This window comes from Coloeus monedula (genome assembly GCF_965178545.1).
Source record: "Coloeus monedula genome assembly, chromosome: 2".
Taxonomy (NCBI): Eukaryota; Metazoa; Chordata; class Aves; order Passeriformes; family Corvidae; genus Coloeus; species Coloeus monedula.
This window is the reverse complement of record NC_138782.1, coordinates 55,583,425-55,610,004: the sequence shown is the minus strand read 5'-3', so window position 1 is coordinate 55,610,004 and position 26,580 is coordinate 55,583,425. Positions and strand designations below refer to the sequence as shown.

The 26,580-nt window shown below is 42.3% G+C and overlaps 1 protein-coding gene across 1 annotated transcript; it reads right to left on the bottom strand.

Annotated features, from left to right (window-relative positions):
- Positions 1 to 4: 4 nt before the first annotated feature.
- HECA (hdc homolog, cell cycle regulator) lies at positions 5 to 26,580 on the bottom strand. Its single transcript, XM_082276663.1, has 4 exons — positions 26,268 to 26,580; positions 10,204 to 11,244; positions 6,948 to 7,102; positions 5 to 4,322 (listed from the first exon to the last, which is right to left on the bottom strand). Exons 1-4 carry the CDS (start codon positions 26,497 to 26,499, stop codon positions 4,158 to 4,160), a joined length of 1,593 nt encoding a protein of 530 aa, XP_082132789.1. The 5' UTR covers positions 26,500 to 26,580; the 3' UTR covers positions 5 to 4,157.

Sequence of the window (26,580 nt, the reverse complement as noted above, 5' to 3'; positions counted from 1 at the left end):
TGTCTGGTATTTATTACTTTTTAATACAGAGAATTCACAACAAAATATTCTCTAACAACACACGTAAATGATATCATAACCAATTATTTTAATTTCATCAACATTCATTTGCTATGTACATATTCTTCCATCTGCAAAAGTGCAATCCAAGAATGTCTCAACAAGAAACCTTTATGGACAAGTATATTTTTGAGGGGTTTTCTCACCAGTGGCCTTACAACGTGTTTGTCCTTGGTTACTTGGTACAGCAAAATAAGGAATACATGAGAGGGGGGGAAAAAAAGGAACAAAGAAAGAAATTGGGCTAGATGCCTCCCTTACAGGAATATTCCTTAATTTTCCAATTAAACTCATTATGAATACACTGCTCATTACTGGAGATGTTAATGTAAATAGACTATAGGATAGTCTATGGTCTGGCTATAAAACTGTAATTTTAATGACTCTGCAGCATTAGACAGAACAACAATTTCAGGCTGTTAACATTGGTAAATGTCAAATTACACATCAGCATGTAAAAGATGTCCACGTTGTTAGTTATGATTATCAAAATTTATTTGTAGACATCTTACTGATGGATGAGATCATTTTCACACATCCAAAATATGAAGTCTACCTAAATGCAAGCCTCTCCTATGGAAAGGAGAGTTAACTACTGGAAAGAAAAGCATTTGCACATGCAACTCCTATTACTATCACAAGGAGTATCGTGCACTTGAGTAGAATGAACCTCCAGATCCAGAGGACTGCATTCTCATTTACAAAACACATTTCAGGCAAATTTAATCTGACCATGGGCCAGCTTAAAAAGAACACACAGCATCAGAAAAACAAAAGGTAATGAAAAATAAACTAGCTAAATAACCAAAGCAAGCAGCTCCCTAGCTAGGGAGGTAATTTCCCTTATGATGCATTTATAAGCTCATGACTACTTCCAGTGCTTGTCAAGACAGAAAGTAGAGCAACTGTGGTCTAGTTTAACCTCCAAAGTAGCCAGCAGGCCCCAAAGAAGTTACATTTGAGCTTCTGCTTCTGAAAAGCCCAGGAAACTCTCACGGCCAAAGGTGAGGGCTGACTGCTTGATAGGAATCTGCACGTTACAGAAAATACTGCATTTTGCAGTAACACAAGAGCAGCTTTCAGTACCAACAAGAAGCAGGGAAAGCCTCCACAAATTAGGGATAATTTACTTTGGAGTGAAAGTTCAGAGGAATCTTTCTGTAGCTCAGCTGGTTTCCACTGAGGATCATTTTTACAGCACTACGTGTGCTGCTAGCCTCCAGTTGAGAGATGTGTTTTACAAGAAAATAGGCATTTCCTCATAAGACTCACTTAACAGCAGAATTAAAAGGAAAAGCTGGCAAAGAACTAAATTGTTTTCTTGGATAAATCTGTATGTAATTCCTTGTCAGGGTTAAGGCTTTAAATATGCTTTCCCCTTCCCATTTTCTCAGTCTGCTCCATTCCTGGTTTTGACTTGGATGTATTGTACAACCTCTCATACACTTGTTTTTAAAGCTGGCTATATTCCCTTTATTCCATATCTACTCATTTTTGATTGTCACACATACAGGTCTAGAGAGGCATCCAAGAACTTAAAGGGCAGAATTATAAATTAAGCTACTCTAAGTGAAGAAAGCGAACAAGTATCTAGGACAACTCCAGATCCCACTTCTCCCCTACCATGTGCATTGCACAGTGACACCTCCCCTCACCACTGCACAAAAAAGTGGGCACATAATGCCATGTATCCCATGTGGGAACTGACACCCCAGACTCATGACTGGCACTCAAGACCAAACCTATAATAAGAGATGTATGCTTTAATTGTTCTCATTAGAGGAGCTGTGTCTTTGCTGCATGATTTCAGGCTGCTGGGACAGCCACTGTTGTCTGCCTGGTCTGGTTCTCATGGTACTGCCAGGCAACACAACTCCAACCTTGTTAGCCACTCTATCAGGTTGCTCAACACAGCATCAAAGCTGAAGGGCTCATCCTTCTGGAGAAATTAATCCAAATTATCATTTGATTGCTCTCCACAAGGGCAGTCTACACTGCACAGCTAATTAGGTTTTATCTGCTAGAAACCTTCTTCCTGCCCAAGTACGCCCAGGCCAGGTCCTGCTCCTAGACAATGGTTACAGTGCTGGTCCCACTGTAACTGGGCTTGGTGTAACTTCATGGTAGCCACGAAAGGACAGCGTTAGAAGTCTCCCAAAGTCCTTCCCATAACTCTCCTGGAAGAAGAAACAGTTTTTCCCAAAACTGTTGCAAACAGGACAACTGCACAAAACCCCAAGAATGTGCTCCAAACCCAAAACCAAGCCCAGGAACACGGACAGAAGAGATGAGGACCAGTGGTGAAGGCTACCACAGCCTGCTAACACAGCTGCTCAGACCAGCGCTGGACCACACGAGCTGGGTGGCACCTAAGGACACTGCCCCTCGAACCAGCAGTAGGTCACCTGTGCCAACATAAGCACTCTGTGCAGCTTGAGTATTACTGGAAGGGTAGCTAATGCTAAAAGGAGCTAATTCTGCAGTGACGACAGTCAGGAAATAAAACTCTGAACTCGGCATTTTTACACACAAAGAAACATGGATATTCAGCTCGAGTTTTATGTGCACGGTAATTTCTTAATTCAGCAGAAAGTGTAATTCTCAGTCCAACATAGGAAAAAAAACCACTATTTTGGCTTCTAACGTTTTGTTTTCTTTCCCAGGGTGCCAGACTATCAGGGCCATTTTCAAGACTGCGATTTCAACAGATACACTCTAAAAAGATTCTGATTTGGAAAACCAAAAGACTTTAGAAGAAACAAAAAATAATCCCACCATGTAAACAGAAACAAAACCGACACTTCTCAAGTGGACAAACACTTCATAAATATACTATCGAGAAAAGCAAAAAAACCAAACGTCCCCTAAATCTCAACTGATTTGAGAAACCAAGCAAAAGATTAATGACCTATTTAAAAATTTTTATTTAGGGAAGGGAGAAATGGGAATCAAGAAACAAGAACTGCAGAGTCTACAGGGCCAAGCTCTCTGATACAAATTCACTGCTTAATGCAGTCTATTCTGTACAGCACAGAGGCATGTAGAAAGTAAATATGCTTTCTTAAAACATCTCCGTGTTTTTAGATCCTAGACTGAACACAATTTTGAAAGATGAAGGTGCAGCAATTAATTGTTTTAAAAAGTGATGATGTTTTGTACTCAGTACCTCTCAGCTCTGACAGGTCTGAGGGCCCAGATCCTACTTCATGGTTCTCCTTCCACACCAGTCACAGCAGCCTGCAGCAGGCAGCAAAGCCTCAGCCCGAGCAGGCACATACAAACACAACCCCATTCAGCTCAGCCAGTTCCTTCCCTAAGATATCTGTGAAGAAACACCTTCAAATAAAGCATTTTAAGATCTCCAGCTTCCTCTGGTATGAACAGATGACCCAGCTGGGCACATGACAGCCCTGTTGGAAGTAGCACTATTGCCTGCACTGTAACTCAGTGAGGGCAACGCACACCAAACACACATGGCAGGAAGACGTGATGCCAGAAGAATTCATTCAAGATTGCATTTTCTGGCACATTATTTACATTCACTTGTCATGATACCTTAGTTTGCCCTGGTCATGGGAAATCTGAAAGAAAGCCTGCTGAGGGGACTAGCAACACTGGGCCAGCTCTTGGGCCCCTGGGAACCAATGCAAAAGGCTGAATGAATTCAACAGTAACAGATTCATTTCTTTCCAAGGATTTCCCATTTCCACCAAGCTGGAGGAACAACCCTATGCAATTACCCATTTTCCAACTGGACATATTTCTCTGTCCTGTATGTCTCCCCACACCCTTCATACAAACTGTATTACAATTATACAAAAAATAAACCCAAATCATTTTTAGCTGAACTTTACCCCACACATGGGATAAATTGAAAGGCCATTGAATTGGCTAGCCTCCAACCTTCACAGAGATCTTGTCAGGAGGATTCTGGTTTTAACAACATGTATATATACATATTAATATGTACACTGACAAAGAAGCTGCTCTTTCAGTTAGAAAAGAAATTAGATTTCATCACAGAATGAATCCTATAAAAAGATATGTAATAAAGTTGAAATACCCATAAAATAGCTATTACTAAAGCAAAGCTTTCGTCAATAAGCCTCCAAAACTTTAAATGAAGAAAATGGCTTCACGAAGTGGTAGTCTAGATTTCCACAGTGAGGACACTGCTGGACGTTGCTGTATTCAGAGAAATACTGCATGCCAATCCGCACATCTATTACTGGCTTCCCACAGTGCTTACAGTTCAGTCGAGCCTGGAAAAAACAAAGAAACAAACAAAAAAAACCGTTTTGAAATAACCACACTCCCCTCAGCTCCTCACCTCTAGAAAAGAAGGTGCCAAAGGCAGTGCCCTGTCCTTCCCAGCAGGAGAAGGGGTCAGTCACAAAACTGGCAGTAATGGGATGTGCTGGTAAGGACATTCCTCACCTGGACTGGGAACACACAGGCACACACCATGCCTTTCAGATTAAAGACCACCACCAAATTCTGGGAAGTGGGTCACCTCCCACTCTGACTGATGGAAGGTAGAGAATATCAAGGTTTTGTGCTGCTTAATCTCTGAATCAATTCTTCAATCCCCAGCACAAGGAGTGCTGTCTCAATAAATCATTAATGAAGCCCCGAAGAGAGAAATTATGTATTTGTGCCATGCAATTCAACCGTTCAGGTTAACATTTGAACACCATCTGTCTACAAAATATACCAGCATTTTAATCTTTTGACTTAAAAAATGTATAATTCGATCTACTTTATCAGCACAACATGGTATTGTGTCACTTTAAGTGTCTATTTAAACATTTATAATACAAATCAGGTTATACAAACTAAACATCCCTTCAACACAAACTATTCTACAAAATCCAGCTGAGAAAGAAGGAACATTAACTGGGTGGATATGAGAAATAATTCAAGGTCATAGGTGAGGACAGACAGAGCTATTAATATTCAGCTGTTACACAAAAGTGAGTCTTCAGAAGAAATCTAGCTGAGAAACACAGCCCATCTGATACAAAGAAAGCAACAGGCAGCATGAAAGCTCAGCAAGCCCTCTGGAATACTCAAGAGAAGCAGAAGGGATTTGAGACTGTAAAGGAGTTAAACAGCAAAGGTGGCAAATGAGCAGTGAGGGCCTGAGCTGCACTGTAGTTTAACCTCACAGCCCAGTACACGAATGAAAGTTTCAGCTCTCCACTGAAAAGAACAAAAAGTATTGTCTAGGCCACCTTGATTTAAGGGATTTTCCTGGATGAGGAGAGGAGAAAATTATTAAAGTACTATCCCTGCTGAGACCAGACTCAAAAAGAAATAAATCAACAGCTTCATTGCCATCTGCTCTGCTTGAAAAGCAGAAATTTTAAGAAATACAATCTACTGGTTTATGAATTTTTATGGAATTCTAAACCAAAGTGTTTTCTCCTTTTCTACTGTCCAGCACATCAGCTAAGTGTTAGTAATCTGACAATGGCTGCAGTTCGTTATTCTACATGCAAATTTGTGATGGAGAACTAAGTATTTTGAAGTAAGGCATGAAATTATTCAAAATAAAACCAGAAAGGCAATTTGGATTTATATTATATACCATATTTAAATGTCATTCCTCTGTATGCACAGAATCATCTGTAACAATCATGGTGAAACAATAATGCTTATTATCTGGAAATCACAGTCACTGCAGCTAATGATTTTACAGGCAGTTCTTATATAACATGTACTGTCACACTGTCCATCATGTAATTAAGGCTCTTGTATAATGTGCTCTTAAATCTTGTCTTGTACATTCAACAGAAGCAATTCAGATTTAAAGTTGCTGACTTCTACGAAGATAGCAAGTCAGTATCAGTGCTTTACCTTTAAAAGTTCCTGTTTTTTAAAAAAAATTACAACCTCAAGAGACACTAAATTTGAAGGTAATATATCTGTCTGTAGCTATAATTGCTACCAATGTCACCTTAACCAGCAGCAGCAGTACCACTCGTCTTTTGAGCAACACATTTTGGTAAATATGCTATATTTAAAATAAACTGGCATTCTGCATATTGGCAAAATGGCGTTTCAGATGGCTTTAAAGTATGCACATTACCACGGAGTGATCCCAGTGTGAATGGGTGCATCTCTGCAAGGCTCCTGTCCTGACCTACTACCACCACCTGTGTGTCTGAGCATCTGGAGTGGAGCACTGAGTCACTCCCAGACAAATGTTTTTTTCACAGCTGTCTACCCCTACCTGCACAGCAGAAGTGCTCTGTCCATCACATGGACAATTAATTCCCTTGAATGCCAACAATCCTGCTGTCTCAGGCACACGTCTACTCTGGTGTAACCCCAAGCCTTGATCTTCCACTCTCAAGGCATAGATTAGGTGAGTGTTTACTGAACATGAAGTTGCTTCAGGCTGTGGTGGGTGAGTACCATCCCCAGGGTCAGCCACAGCAAAGATCAAGGAGAGCTGAGTAATCTCCGAGCACAAAGACACTTTGAACCTTTCTGTTCCCTTGCCACCTCTTTGCTACAATTAGGATAAATCACAGTTTATGAACATGAAAACATGAAACATCTGATCAAAATGTGGACCTGTATCTGACACTAGTGATGCTAGTGATCAAGCATCAGATTTAATTACCAGTGCATTTAAAGGAAGCTTTATTTAAAAACATAAATGTATTAACCACTGACCATTGCAATGACTTTAGTCTAGCTAAAGGCCATTGTACCTCTTATGACAAACGGACAGAGATCCATCAGCCCTCTTGTATTCCAATCATAGGTACAGGCTGGAAAAGAAGGATGGAAGGAGGAAAGGAAGAGATACACAACCTTGACTTTATCGAATCAGTTGGAATTTCACCTTATGAGTCTTACTTATGTATGGTACTAACCTGACAACAGGGAGATGCTGCCAGAATATCGTAGGTATACATAGTTCCCAGCTGATGCCAGCTTCCATCCCATCGGGACTTGCACTTAATGCATATAATTTTGTGAACCCCTTCTAAGCAGTCTACACAAACAGCATAGAGGTGCATAAGCCTTCCTGTGGACAGAAAAGACACATCTTAAGGAGACTAGAAGAGAAGATTAAAACAGACATTTTCTGCAATGTGCTATCTGACCTTCAGTGATACAAATCACACTTTTTTTTTTTTTTTTTTTTTTAATAAATAGTGAATGATAAAGTAAAAACTGCTTCTCTATAGGAAATACACGGGGCTTGACTAAAGCTATGCAGAACTCATGAATTAGTCATCACACTGCCCACTCTCCCTTACATCATTTGCTGGTAGATCTTAGCAAAATATTTTATAAAAGAAGTTGCTAAACCTCCAAGAAAAGATGCCAGGTTAAGCTGTAAGATCACTTGTTGTATTTCCAAAACCAGAATTTTGCCCTAGCTTCATCCCCACCTGACATAAGAAGTGGAGAAGTGCTGAAGCTTATTAGCAAACTTGGTACGGATTCATTTAACAACTTGCCAGTATCTTCCAGCAAAGAAGGAAACAAGGACCTAACATTCCCCACAGAACAAAAAGCAACAGGCAGAAGAGCAAATTTTTTTATGTACTTCCTTCTGACTGTTCATTAACAACAAGTGTATTTTAAAACATTACATATTGCACATACAAAGACTTTAACATGCCATTCAGAACTCTGAATATATCGAGCTCTATCATGACCTTAGGCTCTGTATGCATAATGACTTTCAAAACCTGAGTTACATTTATTTCCATACAAATCAAGTGGCTCAGGCTTGGAAATCAAATATTTTCACCACATACATGTGAATAAATTTACCAATGCAAAATCTGAGACCAACTTTCACAAAAAACCAAAAATTCCTACACAAATTATAAATACCTTGCACCCAGATTATGCCTGACTCATAGTGACTAAACTGATTTGCAGTTTAATAGCTGGCTATTAGAAGTGACCTGACACCGAGCACTTATCCTGTGACATACCAGATTTTGCCCTGCTATATAAGACAGAGCTAAGCAGTAGTGAAGTTACAGATCAGCAACAAACCAGGACCGTGTTTAACGTGTGTTCACCTCCGATTGCAATTTGTGCTCTTTAGCATCAAAGCACCGAACACATCACAAACTGTAATTCAACACACATACATCTTGTAACTCTTCTACACAAATGGGAACAAAATATTAATAATTTATGATTAGTCTATACCAGACACTTCTGAAATTAACAGTCTGTGTTTTAACTTGTTTTGGTTTTTAAGCCAACTATTTTAGAAAAACAAGAAAAAATAGACTCTTCTTAAAATATACATACAAAATACACTTAACAGTATGAACTGGTAAAAATTGAGTTATTCTACACTGGCATGTTCAGCTCTAGAAAACACGACGGGATGAAACTAAAGTGAAAATATAATAAACTCTGGTCCTAAAGTGAACACTTGAGACTGGTGATGTTCAAACAACTCCACGCACAGAAGTTGTGTTGTGCAGGAAGATACATAACTGTCTCTGAAGTTCTGCACTGTTTATGCACTTTATAAAAACTACATTGCCCCATTGCTAATTTTCAGGACATTTTTTGTACAGGAAATGGGGCACCTGGTATCTTAAACAAGCTTGAAATAAAATAAGTGATTTTCTGTTCTGAAAAGAAAATAACAGCCTGGAATAAGCTTAATTTCATTTCAAAGACTATTTCTGGTAATAAACCATTTTACCCAGGACAAGGAAACAAAAATTTTAACAATTAATTATTCACAGAAACTTGTCCAAACAAGTTTTCAGATATATCATCCAACAGTTAAGATGCAATTAAGTTAAAAAAAATTAATTTCACAGAGTTTCATTCTTAGTGGCAAATGTTAACAAATGACGAGTTTCACTATTACTAAACCAGCTTTCTGTACTGATAAAATCACAAGCATATTGTGTGACTCCCCACCAAAGCAAATAAGCATAGTTAGCTCACAAATGTATATTCTGTTTATCCTGGAACTTTTCTGGCTTGTAGATTTGCCTATCACTTTTTCTCTTCCAAGTACATTAGGCAAGACAGAAACAATAATGTTAGCATGAATACAGTTTAGTGACTTAGTGCACAGTGATTCAAGGAAAGAAAAAAAAATAAAATACAAGGCTTACTTAGCAAAAGTATGTCACATAACACATATTATGACCATGCATGGCATACAATGTATTTTATTGAAAGGTGAGAAACTTGAATGTTAAAATACCTCTGGTTAATCCCTCACCAACACACTTTTCAACATGTAAATCTATACTTTTGACCACCAGACTAGGGATACTTTCTCTGACTTATTTTAGCCACACTGGCTGCCAGCAGGCTGCAGGACAGGCACATCTAGCCATGTACCACCACCCTGAAAACTTAAGTCTGGGCCACAGCTTTCGGGATGCGCTAAAGCTCATGCTGGCCCACATTTACTTGTTTCTCTAGGAGGAAAAAAGAAACATATGCCTTGGTCTCAACTCATCTGAGAACTAGGACATGATCAAGACAGGCTCAAGCACGTTCAAGTTCCAAAATAAGTCTAAAACCTTCACTACTACACTGCTGTTTAACACACCATATTAAAAGCTTACTCTTACTACATCCAGCCTCTCCAGGCCTATGTTAACACAGGTCAGACTAGAGTCTTCTCCACATTTAAAAAATACTACTTCACTATAAAACAAAACTGATACTCTCTAGTCTGAAAGCAGATGAGAGGTACCTCACCCTCATCAGCAGTGCAAATACAACTTTTACCTAGGCTGCAGCACAGTATGCTTAAATTTAAAAGGTTTAGAAGGTTGATGTGTATCTTGGGAGTAAAGCTCACAAGAGATAAATGAGCATGCACATGCTGCAGAACAGAGTGGCTGGAAAACCTTCCCATGGTCTACCTAGAAATCAGATAAGAATGTATTTAGCTGTAAGCCCAAACACAAGGCATGGATCTTTCTATGCAGCATCTTTTTGTAATTCCTTCTAAGTGTTTCAATCTGATCCATGTGAGCATTTTGGACATTACTTCAAGCTTTATAGAACCTCTTAAAAATGCAGAATTGGGATGAAAATCTGTAATGGAAAGGACAGGGCACAGAAGGCAGTTCCATAATTTAATGAAACCTAGCATGACTGACAGACAACCTGTACCTTGAAGGTGACAGGGAACATCATATTCAATCTCATCATGTCTTGATGGGCTAAGGAACAGGGTCCCATCCACCAGCGGAAACTGTTCAAACACTGGCAGCGCCCTGTGGCACAGAGCACAGTTTACAACGTTCCTGTGGCTGGCACTGAGAGCAGCAAGGATGAACTTCCGAAGGTCCTCCCCTTGGCCCACCTGGGCATCGTCTTCCATCCGCACATGGAAAGTATTCAATTTATGCCTGGGGATGTGAGTGAGCAGCTCAGACAGATCGAGCCTTCTCAGAAACTGCACAGGGGTATCGAAGTGTCCTGATCTATGTGCTTGCAAGCCAGCTGCCCCATAATCAAAATGTGCATTCCTGAACATGCCCCCACCAGCCATATTCTTCTTATGGGGCTCCAGGTGAATGGCATTCTTCAAAAACTCTCCTAAGTATCGCGAGGAACGCGGGCCACTGAAATGCGTGGGGGCGAGGATAGAGTAGCCGGTGGGCGGGGACTGGCCAGGAGAGACACAAGGTGAGCGAACGGCATAGCTGCCACCCATGACACCCTTCTCCTGGGAGTTCTGCCTGTCCATAGAGTGCCTTCGCTGAAGGTCATTGCTCAAGCCTTTCTGAGGCTTGTTGGCTGGCCTGCCCTTTTTGGCCTCCTCTGCTGACTCTGTCATGGACCTTCCTGTACTCTTCTCCAACACTGATTTCTTCTTCTTGTCATCCTGCATTCGCTTCACCTGGTACCAGTCCGTGTCCTTCTTTAAATGACCCTGCCCACACCGACAGGAGCAAAACCGAAAAGCCAGGTCGTATCCCTTCTTGGTCCACATGTTTTGGCGACACTGCTTTTCATTCCAGCTCCTGGCTCTGCCAATGCAATTGAACTGGACAAGGATGCTGCTTTCCCACTCGTAGAAGCACTGAAGGTGCATCCAAGTGCTGTACGGACAATGCTCGTTGTTGCATATAACCTTCTGGTAGTCATCCTTCTCCAGGTCCACCGGCCTCCCGAAGCTACAGATCAGTGGAGTAGCACAAGGGGCTTCTGTAGAAGGTAAAACAAATACATTAATAACTTAATGGCCCATTTACTGCAGTACTTTCTTTAAACACTGTGACAAACACACACCAAGCTCTTACTAACAACCTGTATTACTAAAGGGCGGCAAGCACTAGCTCTGGGTCAGTGCAAAAAGCAGTATTTGCCAAAAAGAGATAAGCATGTGAAAGGAGATAAGGAAATGCACAAATAAAGAAACAAAATGACATTACAGCCTGTTTAAAATTCAAAACCAAAGCACCTCAGAAGCATTAGCCCTCCTCAAGCATCTGTGGATACTGTTGTAAGGCCTTAAGAAGCAAGGAGAAAGCTTTGTGAATGCTCCTGGAGGGCTGCTTTGAAGCCTGAGAGGCAACATGGGGAGAACACACACAAATGTTTGTTTGAAAAACAAGTAACCAATACAGCCCAGCTTCACAATCATGGGGAGAGGCAGGAATTGATCTATTCTTTGGGACTGAGAAAGAGACAACAGCTCGGGAGAGAAGGAGGAAGCACAGGACTTTGAAAAGCAAGACAAACAGCTTATGTTTCTAGTACAGAAAGGAGGGCCTTCACTACATTGCTTAGGCAAATACAGACTATACTGATGCCTTAGGGTTTAGCTTTTATATTTTTCAGATCCTGTACTGCTTTAGTCTATAATTCTAACACTCCACAGCCTGTTAGCCACTGCTCTCCCATTCTGGTTAGACATAAATCCTCTCTGGGCCTGGACTCAAGAACACCTTCGTGTCCCAGGCCCCAAAATGTGTAAACTGAGCCTCTGGACAGGGGGAGCAAATATGGGGTAATTACATCATTACCTGAAATTGTAATTGGAGAACGAACCCTGATATGCAAATGGACCAAACTTATAAAAGCGTGAAAAACCTGTGACCCAGCGTCCATCTTGGGTGTAGCCCTAGGGCTCTGTACCCACAATGTACCATTTATTGAAAGCCCTTCAATAAATACCTGCTTTTATTCTCTTACTCTTGTCTAGCCTCTGTTTTCAGGTAGCCACTCCAAGGCATCAATATCACTCACCACCACTGACATTCTGGATAGCTAAATTTCATAAACCGAACAGTTCTGCAGCACAGACAGGTGAAAAAAATCCAAATGCAACATGGTATTTTATCAGCAAAGTAGCAGTTTTGCTATATCCTTGAGCAAAGAACAGTTTACTTCAATTATCTCCCAGCAACAATATCAGCTTCTACACAAAAAAATGTTCTACAATAAAATGTTCTGCATTTATGAACCAATGACGTTTTCCCGTTCCTCACCAAAGCACCACAGGCTACAGATGGCTCCCATTGCTGGCTGCTCTGTTGCAGCTGGGAGGCTCAAAAGGGATTGGAAATTTTCTACTGGAGTTTTTGTAAGAACTTTTTAGATGCTTACTCAAGTATTACAAATACTTCTCCGTATTTCTGTCTTCCTAATTCATCCACTTCCCTAGAAAGTACTGCTCCAACAGAACTGTCAGGCTGCCCTTTAACCTCTGTGTGACTGATTTCAAATACTAGCAGGCTTCTTCAGGGTCTTCTGTGGTCAAGTGCTGCCTCACCCCATCTAAAACACAGTTTCCTGAAGTTCCCCAGTCTTGGCCAGAGCCCCAGGACTTACGGCAGAGGTGCACAGAGCCTTGAGGAGAGAGACTGCCATGATTGATGGTTTTTTCCCCTTAGGACTTTAAATTTCTATCTGATGAGCAGGTAAAAAAACCACCACTCAGTTGCATTGCTTTTCATTCATTCATTCATTCTTATCGCTGCTTGCACAAATAACACAACATAATTTGCAGTAGAATGAGAGGTTTTATGGTGCTACATGTACTTTGACTCCAGCTCTCAGTAAGAGACACACTATCCATCATCATCAGTCTTACAGCAGCAATACACAAATCAGGTGCTCTACAACAACAGATCTTTGCCATGCTAGTGGTTTTGCCCCTTCCCAGCAAGTTTTTGGAAAAGGCTATAAACAAACAAAATCTTCAAGGCTACTTTCAGTAAATTCAAGATTACTGTAGTTCTTAAAACTTACTTATACAGAAGAAAAAGGCACAAATATCACAGAAAAACTTTCCGGAGCCATTCCCTGGAAGATGCCACATCCTTCACTTCACTTTTCGCTGTCTGAATAATAATTCATCTGCAATACCTTTCCTTCAGGGAGTGGCCTATAAATTGCAACACATTGCCAAAATCTTTCCTTTAAAGAAGAAAAAGCCTATTTCATTCCAAAATATGGACTTTTCAGTCATTAAAAACAAATTACCAAATTGAAGAGAACAGAGGTAAGAGAGGCCTTCCCTACAGATTCTTTGGACGTTCCTTCTATACATGTGACAAATATATTGTTATTGGTTGTCTTGCGTCTCTGAAAAGCCCACTAAGAACATGCAAGTTTTGAGATGTCTTTGAAAAGCACCAATTTTATTGGCTACCAGTGACTAATTTTTTTCTCCACTCTTTTAGTGTGTATTATTGAGTATAATGTTGCTGGCCAAGAGCAGAAGTGAGTGATAACTTACCTGCTCTGAACCAAAACCTGTCAGTTTACCAGTTCAGAGAGTTTTCCCACCCATTCTCCCAGTCTTCGATTCAAGTCACACTACCACAGCAAGCACCTCTGCAAAGTTTTTCTTTGTTGTCAGTCTTTCTTTCATCATATTTAAAGTCTGAAAGTATAGTTCACAATTATAGCATCCTTATGCAATTTACCTCAGAGAAGCCAGTTAAACTGAACCCATGGAAGGCAAATCATCAGAAGGCATCTGTGAGGCAAGGTACTGGAGGCTCCAATATGAACAATTCTCACTTATGCATTTCCTGTATTCATCTATTTTGGTACATATTCCTTTCCACCACTGCAAGAAGGCAGCGAAAAAAAGAACATGCCAAAAATCCACTTATGCTCTCACTGTGCTGCAGAGAGTAAATGTTCTAACAGTTGCAGGTATAATTATAGCTGACAGCCAAGAAAGTACTACAGACAAGTCTAGAACTGAATAAAGACACTATACTTGTTTCATCCATACTGGCATAGTTAACTGACTAAAAAAGGAAAACATTTCCTTGATTAGCCTCTGAACATGTTTTTGAGTTCATATGCAAAAATGTATGATCTCTAGCTCCCCAAGAAGTTTACAGACTCTTCACTATGCGGACAAAAACTGAAATTAATAAAATAAGTGACTGAAATACAAAAAACATCACCACAGCCCATGCATTCCACAGAATATGTGTGCAATTACTTAATTATGATCATGTACTGGGTGTCTAAAGGCTAAAATAAAGGCGACTTTCAACAGACTTTTTTTTCCCCCTTTTCCGTGTTGGTCAATGGAAGTACTGTGGAATGAGATCTTCTCCAGCTTCTCCTTAAGAACTGACAGATGCCAGATTACCTGAGGAACTTCCCATACAGCGTAACTATGAGCAAGAAAAGACAAAGCTACGAATTCTGGACAGCCACGTCTTCTTCAATGTTTAAGTTCACTAGATGATTACGAAGTTTCCACACATTCTCTCATCTGATCTTCTATCTACATAGTGTGAATTGGCTGGTCACATGATCACCACAGCAAAAGCAGGTCTAGAACAGCTGAAGACAGCAACAGAATTAACCAAAGCCTTCCCTCATGCAAAAGACTCCAGTGAACTGTTAAATGGTGCCACTGAGATTGCTCCGGAAAACATCATTGCCAGGAGGAGAAGCTGGTCTCTATGGACTTGTTCTGGGAACTCATCTGACATTTCACTACTGTCACTGTAGCTGCATAGGAAATACTCCAGAAAACTAACAGGTCTCTCTGCCATGTTGCTGTGCTCCACAGCATGCGTTATGCCATGCTAGTCAAAGCACATGCTTTCACTGATACAGATTTGCTATTATCAAGTCTGCTGGTTTGGAGAAGGCCTTGATTAAACTGCTGCAGTATTTCCACAACAGAAACTGAGAAGCGCAGCATGGCTAATTTAAGTTGTCTCGGTAGAAACTTCTACGCTTCTGTAGTTTTCCTGTATCTAAGAAAGCAGAAAACTCCACTACTGATGCCTTTTCCTGGTCTTAAAATCAAGACTCATACACGGTTAGAAGGGGAAAAGGGATTTTACCTTGGTATTTATTTTAAGGATCCTTAGGCACACACGTCCAGGTCATATGCATCGAGATGCACCCAGCTGAGTATGCCCCAAAAAGATCGGGTATAACATTATAGGTTTTACTAATGAGCATATCTATCAAAGATTCCCCAATGAGAGGCTCGAGTGAGCCCCCCTCTCCCCAAGGAGCCCTCCCCTGGATGGTTCTCTCTTAGTTTACAGAATGTGTTCTGGAGAGGACCTTGGGGTCTGGGGCCCACTGATCCCCTACCTAAAAAGCTTCTAAAATGTTTAGTCTCCTAGCTTGACAAACAAGTCCAAGAATGTAGGGAAAAAGCACTAAGAATACAGAAGTCACAAAAAGGTATAAAAGGGGTATAAAAGAAAAGGCAAAAATCTTCATGGCATCATACAAAAACCTCAAGCCAACATTTGGTTTTGCCTAACATTTCAAATTCCAGCAGGTGTATGTGTATAAAACAGACTGTGCAGGACCGAATACAGACTTCTCTGTACCCATGTCTCCTGCCAAACATAACCATGCCACATGTTCCTCCATAAAGAATAAATAAGAAACAGGAAACAGCAATTTTTTGTGCAATTTTGCCAGTTCTTGGCAACAGATATGCCTCAGGAACAAAAGAGACCACATTCAGATCAGTATGGGAGCCACATTTTAGGTAATGTGAAGAGCCCTTCCCATCAATTCACACCCTTGAAAGTGGTCTGGGTTATTTAATCACCATTTTATAAATGAGACAGAGCACTTATTTCAGTATTACAGAACTTCAAAAATTCTTGTTATCAAGCCCTTATGCTTCCTGTAATTAGAAATGCATTTTGAGATACTTCAAAAAGTCAGAGCTAGCTAGAATCATTGTCCAAATGTTTTATGATGACAGTGTTACCAATTGCTGTCAAGAGAGATTATGATGGGAAGTAAATAGAAATTACATGGCCAAACTGCCCCTCCACACCTGTAATCCCCAGCTGGTTTGTCACCTAAATATAATTTGCTTCCAAGTAGCTAACAGCTCAACGGGTTTCTGGTTTCCAAAGCTATGAAACTGAAAACTTGAGGGAGAATGAAAGATTACATGGTATCAGAGCAACACCCATTCTCCCAGCAGCCCCTTTCACAAGAATGCCAAAATAATGATAAAAGAACTTCTATTTAACTCTCAGTTTCAAGACGGGTTTCACAGCCTAAGAGAACAAAACAAGACAGCATGCAGCTTTGTGTAGCAGAACAGCTTCAACGTAGGCTGTCAAGTTGCAACTACAAGCGCGTGCTGCTTCTTTCAAAACGTTATGTTTCCACATAAAAAAATAAATGTTTTCCCATATTCCTCTGTAGTGATTCGGAACAGTGATTCTGAAAATAGTTGGAAGGAGCAGTACATAAATGTCTTCTAAAACAGAAATAACATACAATATTCCAAATACATGCACATTTGTGCGAAGATAGCTCACTGTTTAAACAAGGCTGTGTTTTATGTTTGACAGAGCCACCATAAAATTAACTTTTCTTTCAAAAATGAGAATATGATGGAAGACTGCAAGGAAGCTGGATTGGGTTGTTTGGCTTTTTCTCCGTTTTTCTTTTCAGGTTTATAAACATCCATAAAAGCCAGGAACAGGAATAGAAACAGAACATCTGAGAAATACCTTTCAACAAAAAAAAAATCCTCCCACATGAACTGGTTCTACCTTTTCATAAAAGAGAAAGGCAGTTCATGAAGACCATCCTTCCCATTTTATGACCCAAATGAAAGCAGCAGAACAACAGCTGCCTGAGGAACTTCCCTCTGGTGAAGTATACTGAGGAGAATGTTGTTTACTTGTTTACACACCCATCATAAAACCAAAGATGCACCCAGCAAGCCAAATACAGTGATTCCATAGCTTCAGTTTCGTGACTGCTCTCATTTGTTCCAAATCCTCAATGCAGAAGCCTAAAGCAAAATTCGCTCTTCCCCTGCTATGCTCCCACATTATCCATTGTATTAAGCACCAGAGTTTTTCAGTCAGTGGACAGAAACAGATAATTATTTCCTGTACTCATCAGCATAGGTTTCAGCTCACTGCACAGATTTGCCATCTCTGGTAAAACTCAAGGGAGGTGTTAAACATGTGAGGCTGGGGGCAGAGAAGAGGGAAGTGCGGTGGCGGCTGGAAGAGAGAGCAGCCCTACTGTCATCTTAAAACAACTGTCAGGCAACAGTAGGTTGTTATGGATCTGGAAAAAGAAATTATCCCCAAGAAAGGGGTAAGGTCTTTGCACTGGATTGGTTGCAAGACACTTACTATGGCTTGTTCTTCATCTACTGTTACTCTAGCATCTCTTCATCTGTGCCAAGGACACACTAAGTTGCCAGCACATTACTGAGACCAGAAGGGTTCCTGTGGGACACATACCTTGCAAATCAAGCACTTTAATCTCTACCCCGATTTCTCATGAACATTGCTCTCTTCACAACCTTACACAGATAGGAACTGTTCACTCTGCCAGCCTGAACCAGAGCTGAGTCATTCCTGGGGAAGGCTACTCCATACCAACCATCTGCATGAATCTTCTGAATTTCCTCTGCCATCAGCATAGGTTATTTTAATTGAAGTCATACAATATTACTGCACTAATACTGTAATGCAGCTGTAGAAAATAAACCACCACAACAACAACAAAACAGACAGAAAGAGAAAACTTGAATTAATTGTCTGATGTATTTGCTTTGCTGCACCTTGTATTACAATCTAATATTCCAAAAATTACCAAGATGTGACAAAATGGTATTGTCATATTCATAACTGGTTAAACAGTACAAATAATATGGCAATACAGAAATGATCAGCCACCTTCCTAAGAGCCTAAGTGCAGCAGAAGAATGCAATGAGAAAAAATACTTCACAAGTTGATCCAAAAGGCAGGCTTGGATCTTCAGTGCAGCAACAACAAATAACAGCTGACAAACAGTAAGAAGAAGTCTTTCAAAACAGCTCAGCTCAGGGCTTATACTGGTTACACTCACAGATGATGACTGATATCTCTTCAAAACTTCTTAAGCAATCTTTGCCGAATGATCAAGATGAAAGCTTCCAGGAGGGAAGGGAGAAAAACAAGACAACAGTACCTGGTAAGCCACCCTTAACAGGGGCTTTCTTCTGTGCCGTAAGACTCCCTCATGCTCTTGGAAAGAGAAGCCAAGGCCAGCAGTCATTCTCAGTGAGCAACAGACAGAGCCACTGCATTGCAAGGAGGAGCTGTCTGGAGCCAGTCTGGCTGACCACTTTACATCTATTATGCACCTGCACATGGACATTGTCAACAGGTGCCAACCCGGAGCCCACTCCTACCCCCCCAGGACCACGCAGCTGCAGGCAACACCTACTCTCAGAAGGCACTTAAGGAGAACAAAGCCATAAGCAGCCCAGTTCCCTCATATGCTTTACCCCATGTGCAAGATGTCACTAATTGTAATAACTGAGTAATAACATGAAGTGATCACCTTCCCCTAGAAAAGATTTCAGGTAATTAGGAGCTGCTAAACCCTGGTTCACCTGAGAATTCAGGATTCCCAGAGGGCTCAGTAGGTGCTAGGACTATCTCCATGCACTTCACTTACACTAACTTCACACTTGACCTCCAAGGCAATCTCTTCACAATAAAAAAATAAGTTCAACAAAGACACCTAGAAACTTCACAGCAGCAGGAAGATACGATGGAAATCATGAAGGCTTAACACATACCTGCCACATTAACACCTAACTAACAGCACAGTCTGAGCTAATGCCTGTTTATGAAATCAGCAACTAGCATGTGATACAGTTATCTGCAGCTCTCATTCAACCACCCACTCCCACCTCAACCATAACCTCACCAAAGTAAGGCAGAAAATCAAGATTGAAACTGTACAAACTAAGGAAAACAGGCACTTACATGTGCACAATAATTCTGTGGCTTGTTTACACAGCCATCTGTGCTCCAAGCTGAACCTACTGCCTACGCTGCTGAAACCCAGTATGAGAATTCACATGGTCTTGTAGAAGTCACCATAATCTGTACAATTGTCATCTAGCCAACTTAGCCAGTTTCTTTCCATTTAATATGTGTTGTCCAAATACAGAAAACACCTCAGTCATCAGCTTTGGCTTTTGCTTGGGATGTACAGACTCTCTGTATAGGATCAATGTTGCCCTGACTTGTGCTGTAACACCTGAATCCAACTGGAAAGATCCCCAGAGAACAGGGCTAAGCCTCTACCTGTATCAGTGCCAGGACAACTATGCACCCCGATACTCTCAGGTGAACTCTGAATTGGTTTAACCAGCTCAGAAGACAATTGGTTCTCTGTGCCATAAGCAATCATGCTTCAGCTAAGAAGATTCCCCAGCGTCATGTGGATTTTTCTGATGACCTCTACCATGGTGAATGCCAAGATCAGTGACCATCACAAGACTGGTGGGCCCTACTGTGTTCTGAACATTGGCTGTTGCTTAGTCTGTACATGAACTGTCCCCACAGAAAAGCACTTCAACCATTAAATCCTCTCACTTTAGCCTTCCAAGAGCTTTTAATAACTTGAATTTCTACAGAGCACTAACCTTGGTGCTTCAAGAAACAGACATTCTAATAATAACTAAAGCAGACTCCACTGCACCTGCTCTAGCAAGTTTTCAGTGGCAAACTCCAGCTCAGGCTGGAAATAGAGATAACTGTGGCATGCAGTAGATGCCCTAATACCAAGCACAGACGTAAACACTGCAGGCTGGACTTGCACAGGCTGAGAGCCAGCTAGCCACCAGACTCAGTCCAAATGTACAAGGCAAGAGAGAAAAGAAAACAGGGTAAATCAAGTGGTATCAGCACCTCTTACAGTTTCAGATCTAGGGATATTTGTGTCATTGGTCTATCCTTCCCAAGTTTCAGTGTGACAGACTGTACTTTATTTTCCACGCTAAAGGCTAAAGAAGCTGGTAAAAACTCAGTGGGAAACAGGAGATGCAGTACCCAGCATGTCTGCAAGACAGCAGCTCCTGAGTGTGGAGCTGTTGGTTCCCACAGACATCCCCCTCACGATGCCATGCTGGCTCCCAGCCCTGTCATGTACCATCTCTGGCATCTGTGTGGCACACAGAGACCTCAGTTGTACACTGCTCTCATAATGGGTATCGGCAGCACAGAAGTGGAGTTTGGGAGTGCCAGGCATACTCAATTGCCAGGCTCCAATAGAAGCTACCTCCTCTCCCAGCAAGCATCCAGGATGGGAACAACAGCAATATCCCTCTCAAGCCCAGGAAGGAGGACTGACAGACTCTGAGAGACTCTGAGAAACAAAGACATAAAGGTTGGAGTGAATGCTCTCAAGATAAATGTCACTAAAGTCTACCAGGAAATGCTAGTGCTCCACTCGAAATCCCACAAGCTTTCAAATGGAATTACCCACTCCAGTGACTAGATTACTGCTTCAAGAGGCCTCTTTGAAATTACCTGATTTTCTATCAAAACAGTTTAAAGAAAGCCCATGCCCTACTAATTCTGTTGTAATTTAGACACCTTGAAGATTAGCTGTAGTATTTTACTCTGAGCTGAATGCAAGGTTTTCCTCTGGTTTTTTCCCTCACACACGCTGCAGGAAGAAAAGCAGGGAAGGATGGACATCTGCCAGCCATGACAGTACTTTAATATCAAAGGATGTCTCAATACCCAAGGCTGTAAGCAAGGCTGAAGAAAACTTACAAATGTCTCCAAGGGCTAGAAATCATTTTGTCACTATTTGTTAGATCACTGGGAGTAAGATATGGGATGAGTACAGGCAAATCAAAGTGATCAGCTCAAAAACTGTATTTCCTTGTATGAAACAGAGTAAACAGCACGCCTAAACCTTACTCATGAAAGCACTACACTTGAGCAATAACTAATCACACGAACACAAAATGCTGTCAGGGCACTGATAACCATTTTGATAGCAAGTAACTTAAAAAACCCAAACTTAAATGGGTGTGTACTTGCTTGCATGAAAGGATAGTATTTACTCTACTCAGTAACACCATAAACATGATTCCATTTGCAAAGATTTGCAGAACATGAACTGCATTTGCTACCAAAGCATGTAATTGTATGTTTTAAAAATCCTAAAACTAACATGAAAGTCCTTTTGAACGTGATTCGCATTGATAGAGACAGAGAAATTTGCATTAAACTGATTTCTGCAGTTAGAAGAACACAATGGTATTACGAGGCAAAATTATTTCCCCTTAGTAAATTAATAGGTATTAAATTTTGTAGTCACTGCAACAGAATAGAAACTTAATTTTCCAGGTGGTCTCACTGATACCAATGGGACTCCCTCAGGCTAAATAATCAGAAGGTGCCAATACTGAACATCACTAGAGTGCCAAACTGGAATTGGATGTTTTCTGCAGCAGGGAACATTTGACAGCAAATATTAATCCAGGCTTAAACACTACAACAAATCATTCTCTGAAAATACATTTTTAAATTAAACATTGCATTGATGCATTTTCTGTCCCTCTTTAACTATCCAACGTCCATGATATAATTTGGTGGTTTTTTGTAGTAAATCATAATTGTTGGCCAGTCACAGCATTCAACACATTAGTCACTGTTGTGCTTACTGATTTCCCTCTCCATACACTTTTCCAACATTAGCATCTTTATTTTTAAATAAATCAGTCTTACAAATTCTTGAAACCCAGGTGAAGTGTTCAAAAGCACACAAATCTGACTGCCAGCAGCTCCACCTGCCAACCCACCAACTCGCCAGCTCTGCCACTTGTGCAGTTTAAGAGCTCACCCATAGCAAGGGGGCAAAAAATATGATCTTAAAACAGGTGGCCAGTACACTGTAGACAGTGATTTAGAGACAGTTATGCTGTGGAGGTTTTTTAGTTTAATTTGGCTGTCTTTAATGAATTCCGTGTTAAAGGGAAAAAGCACAGCTAAGGAGATGCAGCTTTTTCTTTTCTCTAGTCTTCTCACAGCACCAATGCTGGAGAGACAGAGTGACAACGACAAGGGATGAAGCAGCAAGATGTTAAGATAGAGGCCACCAAGCCAAAGAAGAGGACTTGGCTCTACTCACGAGATGAAGAATGGAAACAAGGCAAAGAAAATGAATTGAAAAAGGAATTTTAGGGTCAGAAACAACTGTATGTCGAGACTAGAGCAAGACATTCAGAGGATACAGGGATAAAACACCTGGAGCAGGGATCTGAAAGTGCCCAGCCTCAGCAAGGCAGAGACAGAATAGGAATTTCCTCCTCAGAGCCTCAGATCTAAAAATAAACCCCGTGGATTTTCCTCTTCTGATGATCTGGGCAAATTATCCACAAGACATTACACTCTTTTATGTCTGCAGATGAAGGTAACCAACTACTGCCATGAGGAATACTGCCATCAATGGGGTAAGTGCAAAATCCCATGCAGCTGCTGGTATAATTTTATATGATGACAGCTCAGATTTTATGAAAAGTAACCCCAAAAACTAGCTAGAAAATTAGAAAATTAAAGTTTTTTTAGAAACATCACTCAATCACTCTGAAGACAGGTAATCTAAGAAATGAGGCTTTTGGAGACATCACATCTCAGTTTCCCTGTGCACTGTGATACTGTTAAACTAATCCACCCACATCCCATATCCCCCTCTCCATGACCTGTGCATCACTTAGTGCAGAAAATGGATGCACTTTGGTCAAACAAGGATTGATCTATCATGCGGTCTGATGGAAGAGATAGGAATGGAGGACATAGCTAGGAACTGTGAATCCCCCTTGTAGGCATCATCCCAATACCTGCTGAGAAATTAAGAGTGCAAGGTGAGAAAAGCCATCACATCTTGGTCAGTGGTTATGCTCTCTGCATTCCTGATTCCCCTGTGGGAGTCTAAAACCTTCAAGCACAGTTTGAGCTCTGAACATGCAAAAATTGAAACACCACCAAAAAAACCATAAACAAATGCCCTCTTGGGGCAGGAGAAAAGTCTGCTGACATTTCTCAGCCATCATGCCAAAAACTGACTGATAGTTTAAAGGGAAAATTGTGCAGGGATTGAGGCAAAATTTATCAAAAATGTGAAAGTGAACAAGAACTTTCCACCTAAAGGGATGCTGTAATGGCAGTTCCCTATCACATGGCATAGCTAGTCAGGGCTGCACAGAGAAGCCCAGAGGAAATTTAAAACTGTTTCATTATGCACATGTATGAGGGGCAGAAACAACACATGGAGCACGTAAGGAAGTGTGAAGATTTAAAAAAAACCCGTATCTGAATCACTATCTCTTTGTGAGTGAAGCAGGGTCCTAATGTGACTGTGTAATTACTCCATCATACTGACATCATCATGCAAAGCCAAGGCCTGCACAGGTATTTTCAACTGTTAAATCTGCTGCTTTCACCTCCGCATACTTCTGTCTTGTCACATTAATGAAAGAAAACAGGTTATGTCATTATGATCATCTACTGCTTTTTCAGGATACAGGTAGAGTAGGAGAGCAATAATACCAGACACACACAAATTATGCTAGGGCTGCATACGGTGAGAGAGAAGAGAAGAAGAAGAGAGGAGAGAGGAGAGAGGGAAGGAGAGAAACCCATGGTCTCACAGGACCAGTGAGCCTGGGTAGCAGGAGTCACAGCACGCAGCTTCATGAACCAAAAGCAGCACAGCTAAGAGCTTCCCTGCACCCAGCAGACTTAATCCACAACCCAGATAGTCTCCCATGAACAGTGAAGACTTGACTGTGTACCTCAGAACTCTATTAACCCCACTGCTCACTGCAGCAGGCCACATCCTCCATAAACTGCTTAGTGATTAAGCAACCCTCAAGTGCACAGCTGCTTATAAATGTCTGGAGTCTAGTAATGGGCTACTTGCTTCCAGGGCTGTGGCTACACTACAGAGCTTCATGTCAGATCCACTGGGTTTGAAGATTTGCGGGAATCTGTTACCATTGTCTAATCTGTTCCCTGCACAAGAGCCAGATTCCCAATTCTGTAGCACAACCTGAACCAAAACTGTGGAAAGCTTTCCACTTAACAGTGAGAATACAATTCACAAAACTTACATCTCAGGATTACCTGATGGGCAGTAGCCAGTGTAAAATAAAGCTAGCAACCACATCTACCCCTCCAGCCTTTATGATTATCAGAAAAGAAAGGTATGATGAGATGCAATGATCCTGTCAAAGCAAAGATCAGGTGTGCTGACCAGGCACTGTACAGCAAATGTTGAAGCCAAGGCTATACCTCTGTTGTGAGGGGGTAAAAAAAGGGGCAGTGAGGGATTTGGTGAAAGAGTCAAGGGATGTTTCTGACCAATGAAGTCATATGGAAGCAGGGAGAGAGAGGATAAAGCAGCGCCTCAGGTTAGATCTCACAAAGGCAGCCTCAACTTCTGAGGAAGCTGGCCAGCACAGGGGAAGGATATGCCAAGCATGTGGGACACATAGTCTTACAGCTGAAGAAGACTGATAATCCGTCCAGCTAGCAAGCTGTACCACTACCAGCATTCACTGGCATCACCTCCTGTGGCGTCTGCAGATGGAGCACCACCTCATCATCCCAGGCAATACAGCCACACCAGAAACACACCGGTGCTGCCACTTATGCTTGAGCAAAAAAAAACCCCAACATTCAAAACACTGTTTCTCCCCATCCAAAGAAAAGCCAACATGCAATGTGGATGTTGGACATATTTCATTACCATACTGAAGTTAATGATAAAAATACTCTAGAAATATTCTAACTCCTGTTAACCTCTCTCTTTTTTTTCCTTGTTCACTCACTTAAAGCAAATAGTAAAGAAAAAACCCGAAACAAACCCAAAAAGGAAATTCTAATCATTCTCCATGATTCTCTGGAGAAATACTCTTAAAAAGCAGTCTGGCAAAGACCTCATGAGCTGAAGTGATTCGTAATTAATTGATAATACTTCCAAGGAAAAGTTTCCATTAAATAATACATGGGAATCAGACATCTTGAAAACCAAACTAAGACACCTGGAACTGCGTTTCTACCAGCAGCAGGCAAAACTACCGCCACAAAGCATAATACCAGCTGCAGCCACCCTCCTACTTTTTGAAATGCATGGAGAGTAAGAAGCTGAAATCGAGCTTGGGAAAGGAAAAAACTGAAGAGTACGGACTCTGCACCGCAGTTTGTAAACCTAGAAGCAGACCTAAGAGGTGTGGTTGTTCGGCTTAGCAAAACCGAAATAAAATCTTTGCCTCCCTTTAGTTTTAGACACATCCTTTTGCAGCAAAACAAACATGAATAGCAGTGCAAGTTTCTGCAAGACACCACCTTACCAAAACCGCTCCGAACCAAAATCCAACCCACGGACCAAAGGCAGCATAAAATGGTTGATGCGAAGTGAGCACGTTACCCTGACAAACCCAAGTGCTGTACAACGCAAACAAAACTGACCGAAAAGCAGGACTCCATTTTTAATCGTGACGGAATAAAGTGGGGATTTTTCAAAGGAGCTCCGAATCAGCCGCGGCGCGGCCGCTGCCGGCGAGCGCTGCGCCTCCCGCCCGCCGGGGATGCGCTCTGCCCCCGGACCGCGCTCCCGGGCCGCCCGCAGCCACAGCACACGGGCGCCGCGGGGCAGGCGGGCTCCCGCCGCTCTCAGCATCGCCGCCGGGCGGCCCCCGCCCTGCAGCGGGTCACCGGGCGGGGACACCCCGACACGCAGCCGCTTCGGGGAGATCCCGCCGGCGGCAGCCGCGCAGGGCCCAGGCGACACCGACCCGCCGCCCCGGGCACCCGCCCGCACACCCCCTCTCTCCGGGCGCGCCCCCGCCGCATGGGTCCCCCCGCGCCGCCCCCCCCCGGTCCCCTCCGCCGCCTGCGCCACCGCGAGAGGCCGCGGGGCCCGGCCCGCCGCTCACCGCTCTTGACGTCTCCGGGCGCCGAGCCGCCCGCGGCCGCCGCGCCGCCCGCTCCGCCGCCCGCTCCGCCGCCGCCGCCCGCGGCCGCCGCTCCGGCTCCGCCGCCGCCCGCAGCACCGCCGCCCGTCGCCGCCGCGGCTCCGCCGCCCGCCGCCGCCCCGTTCTCCTGCTCGTCGCCGCTGCTGTTGGCACGCTTGTTCTTCTTGCCCTTGCCGCCCTTCTGGTTCGGCATCGCGGGCCCGGCCGCCGCCGCAGCGGGGCGGGCGGGCGGGCGGCGGCGGCGGCTGCGGAAGGCGCCGCCGCCGCTAACTCC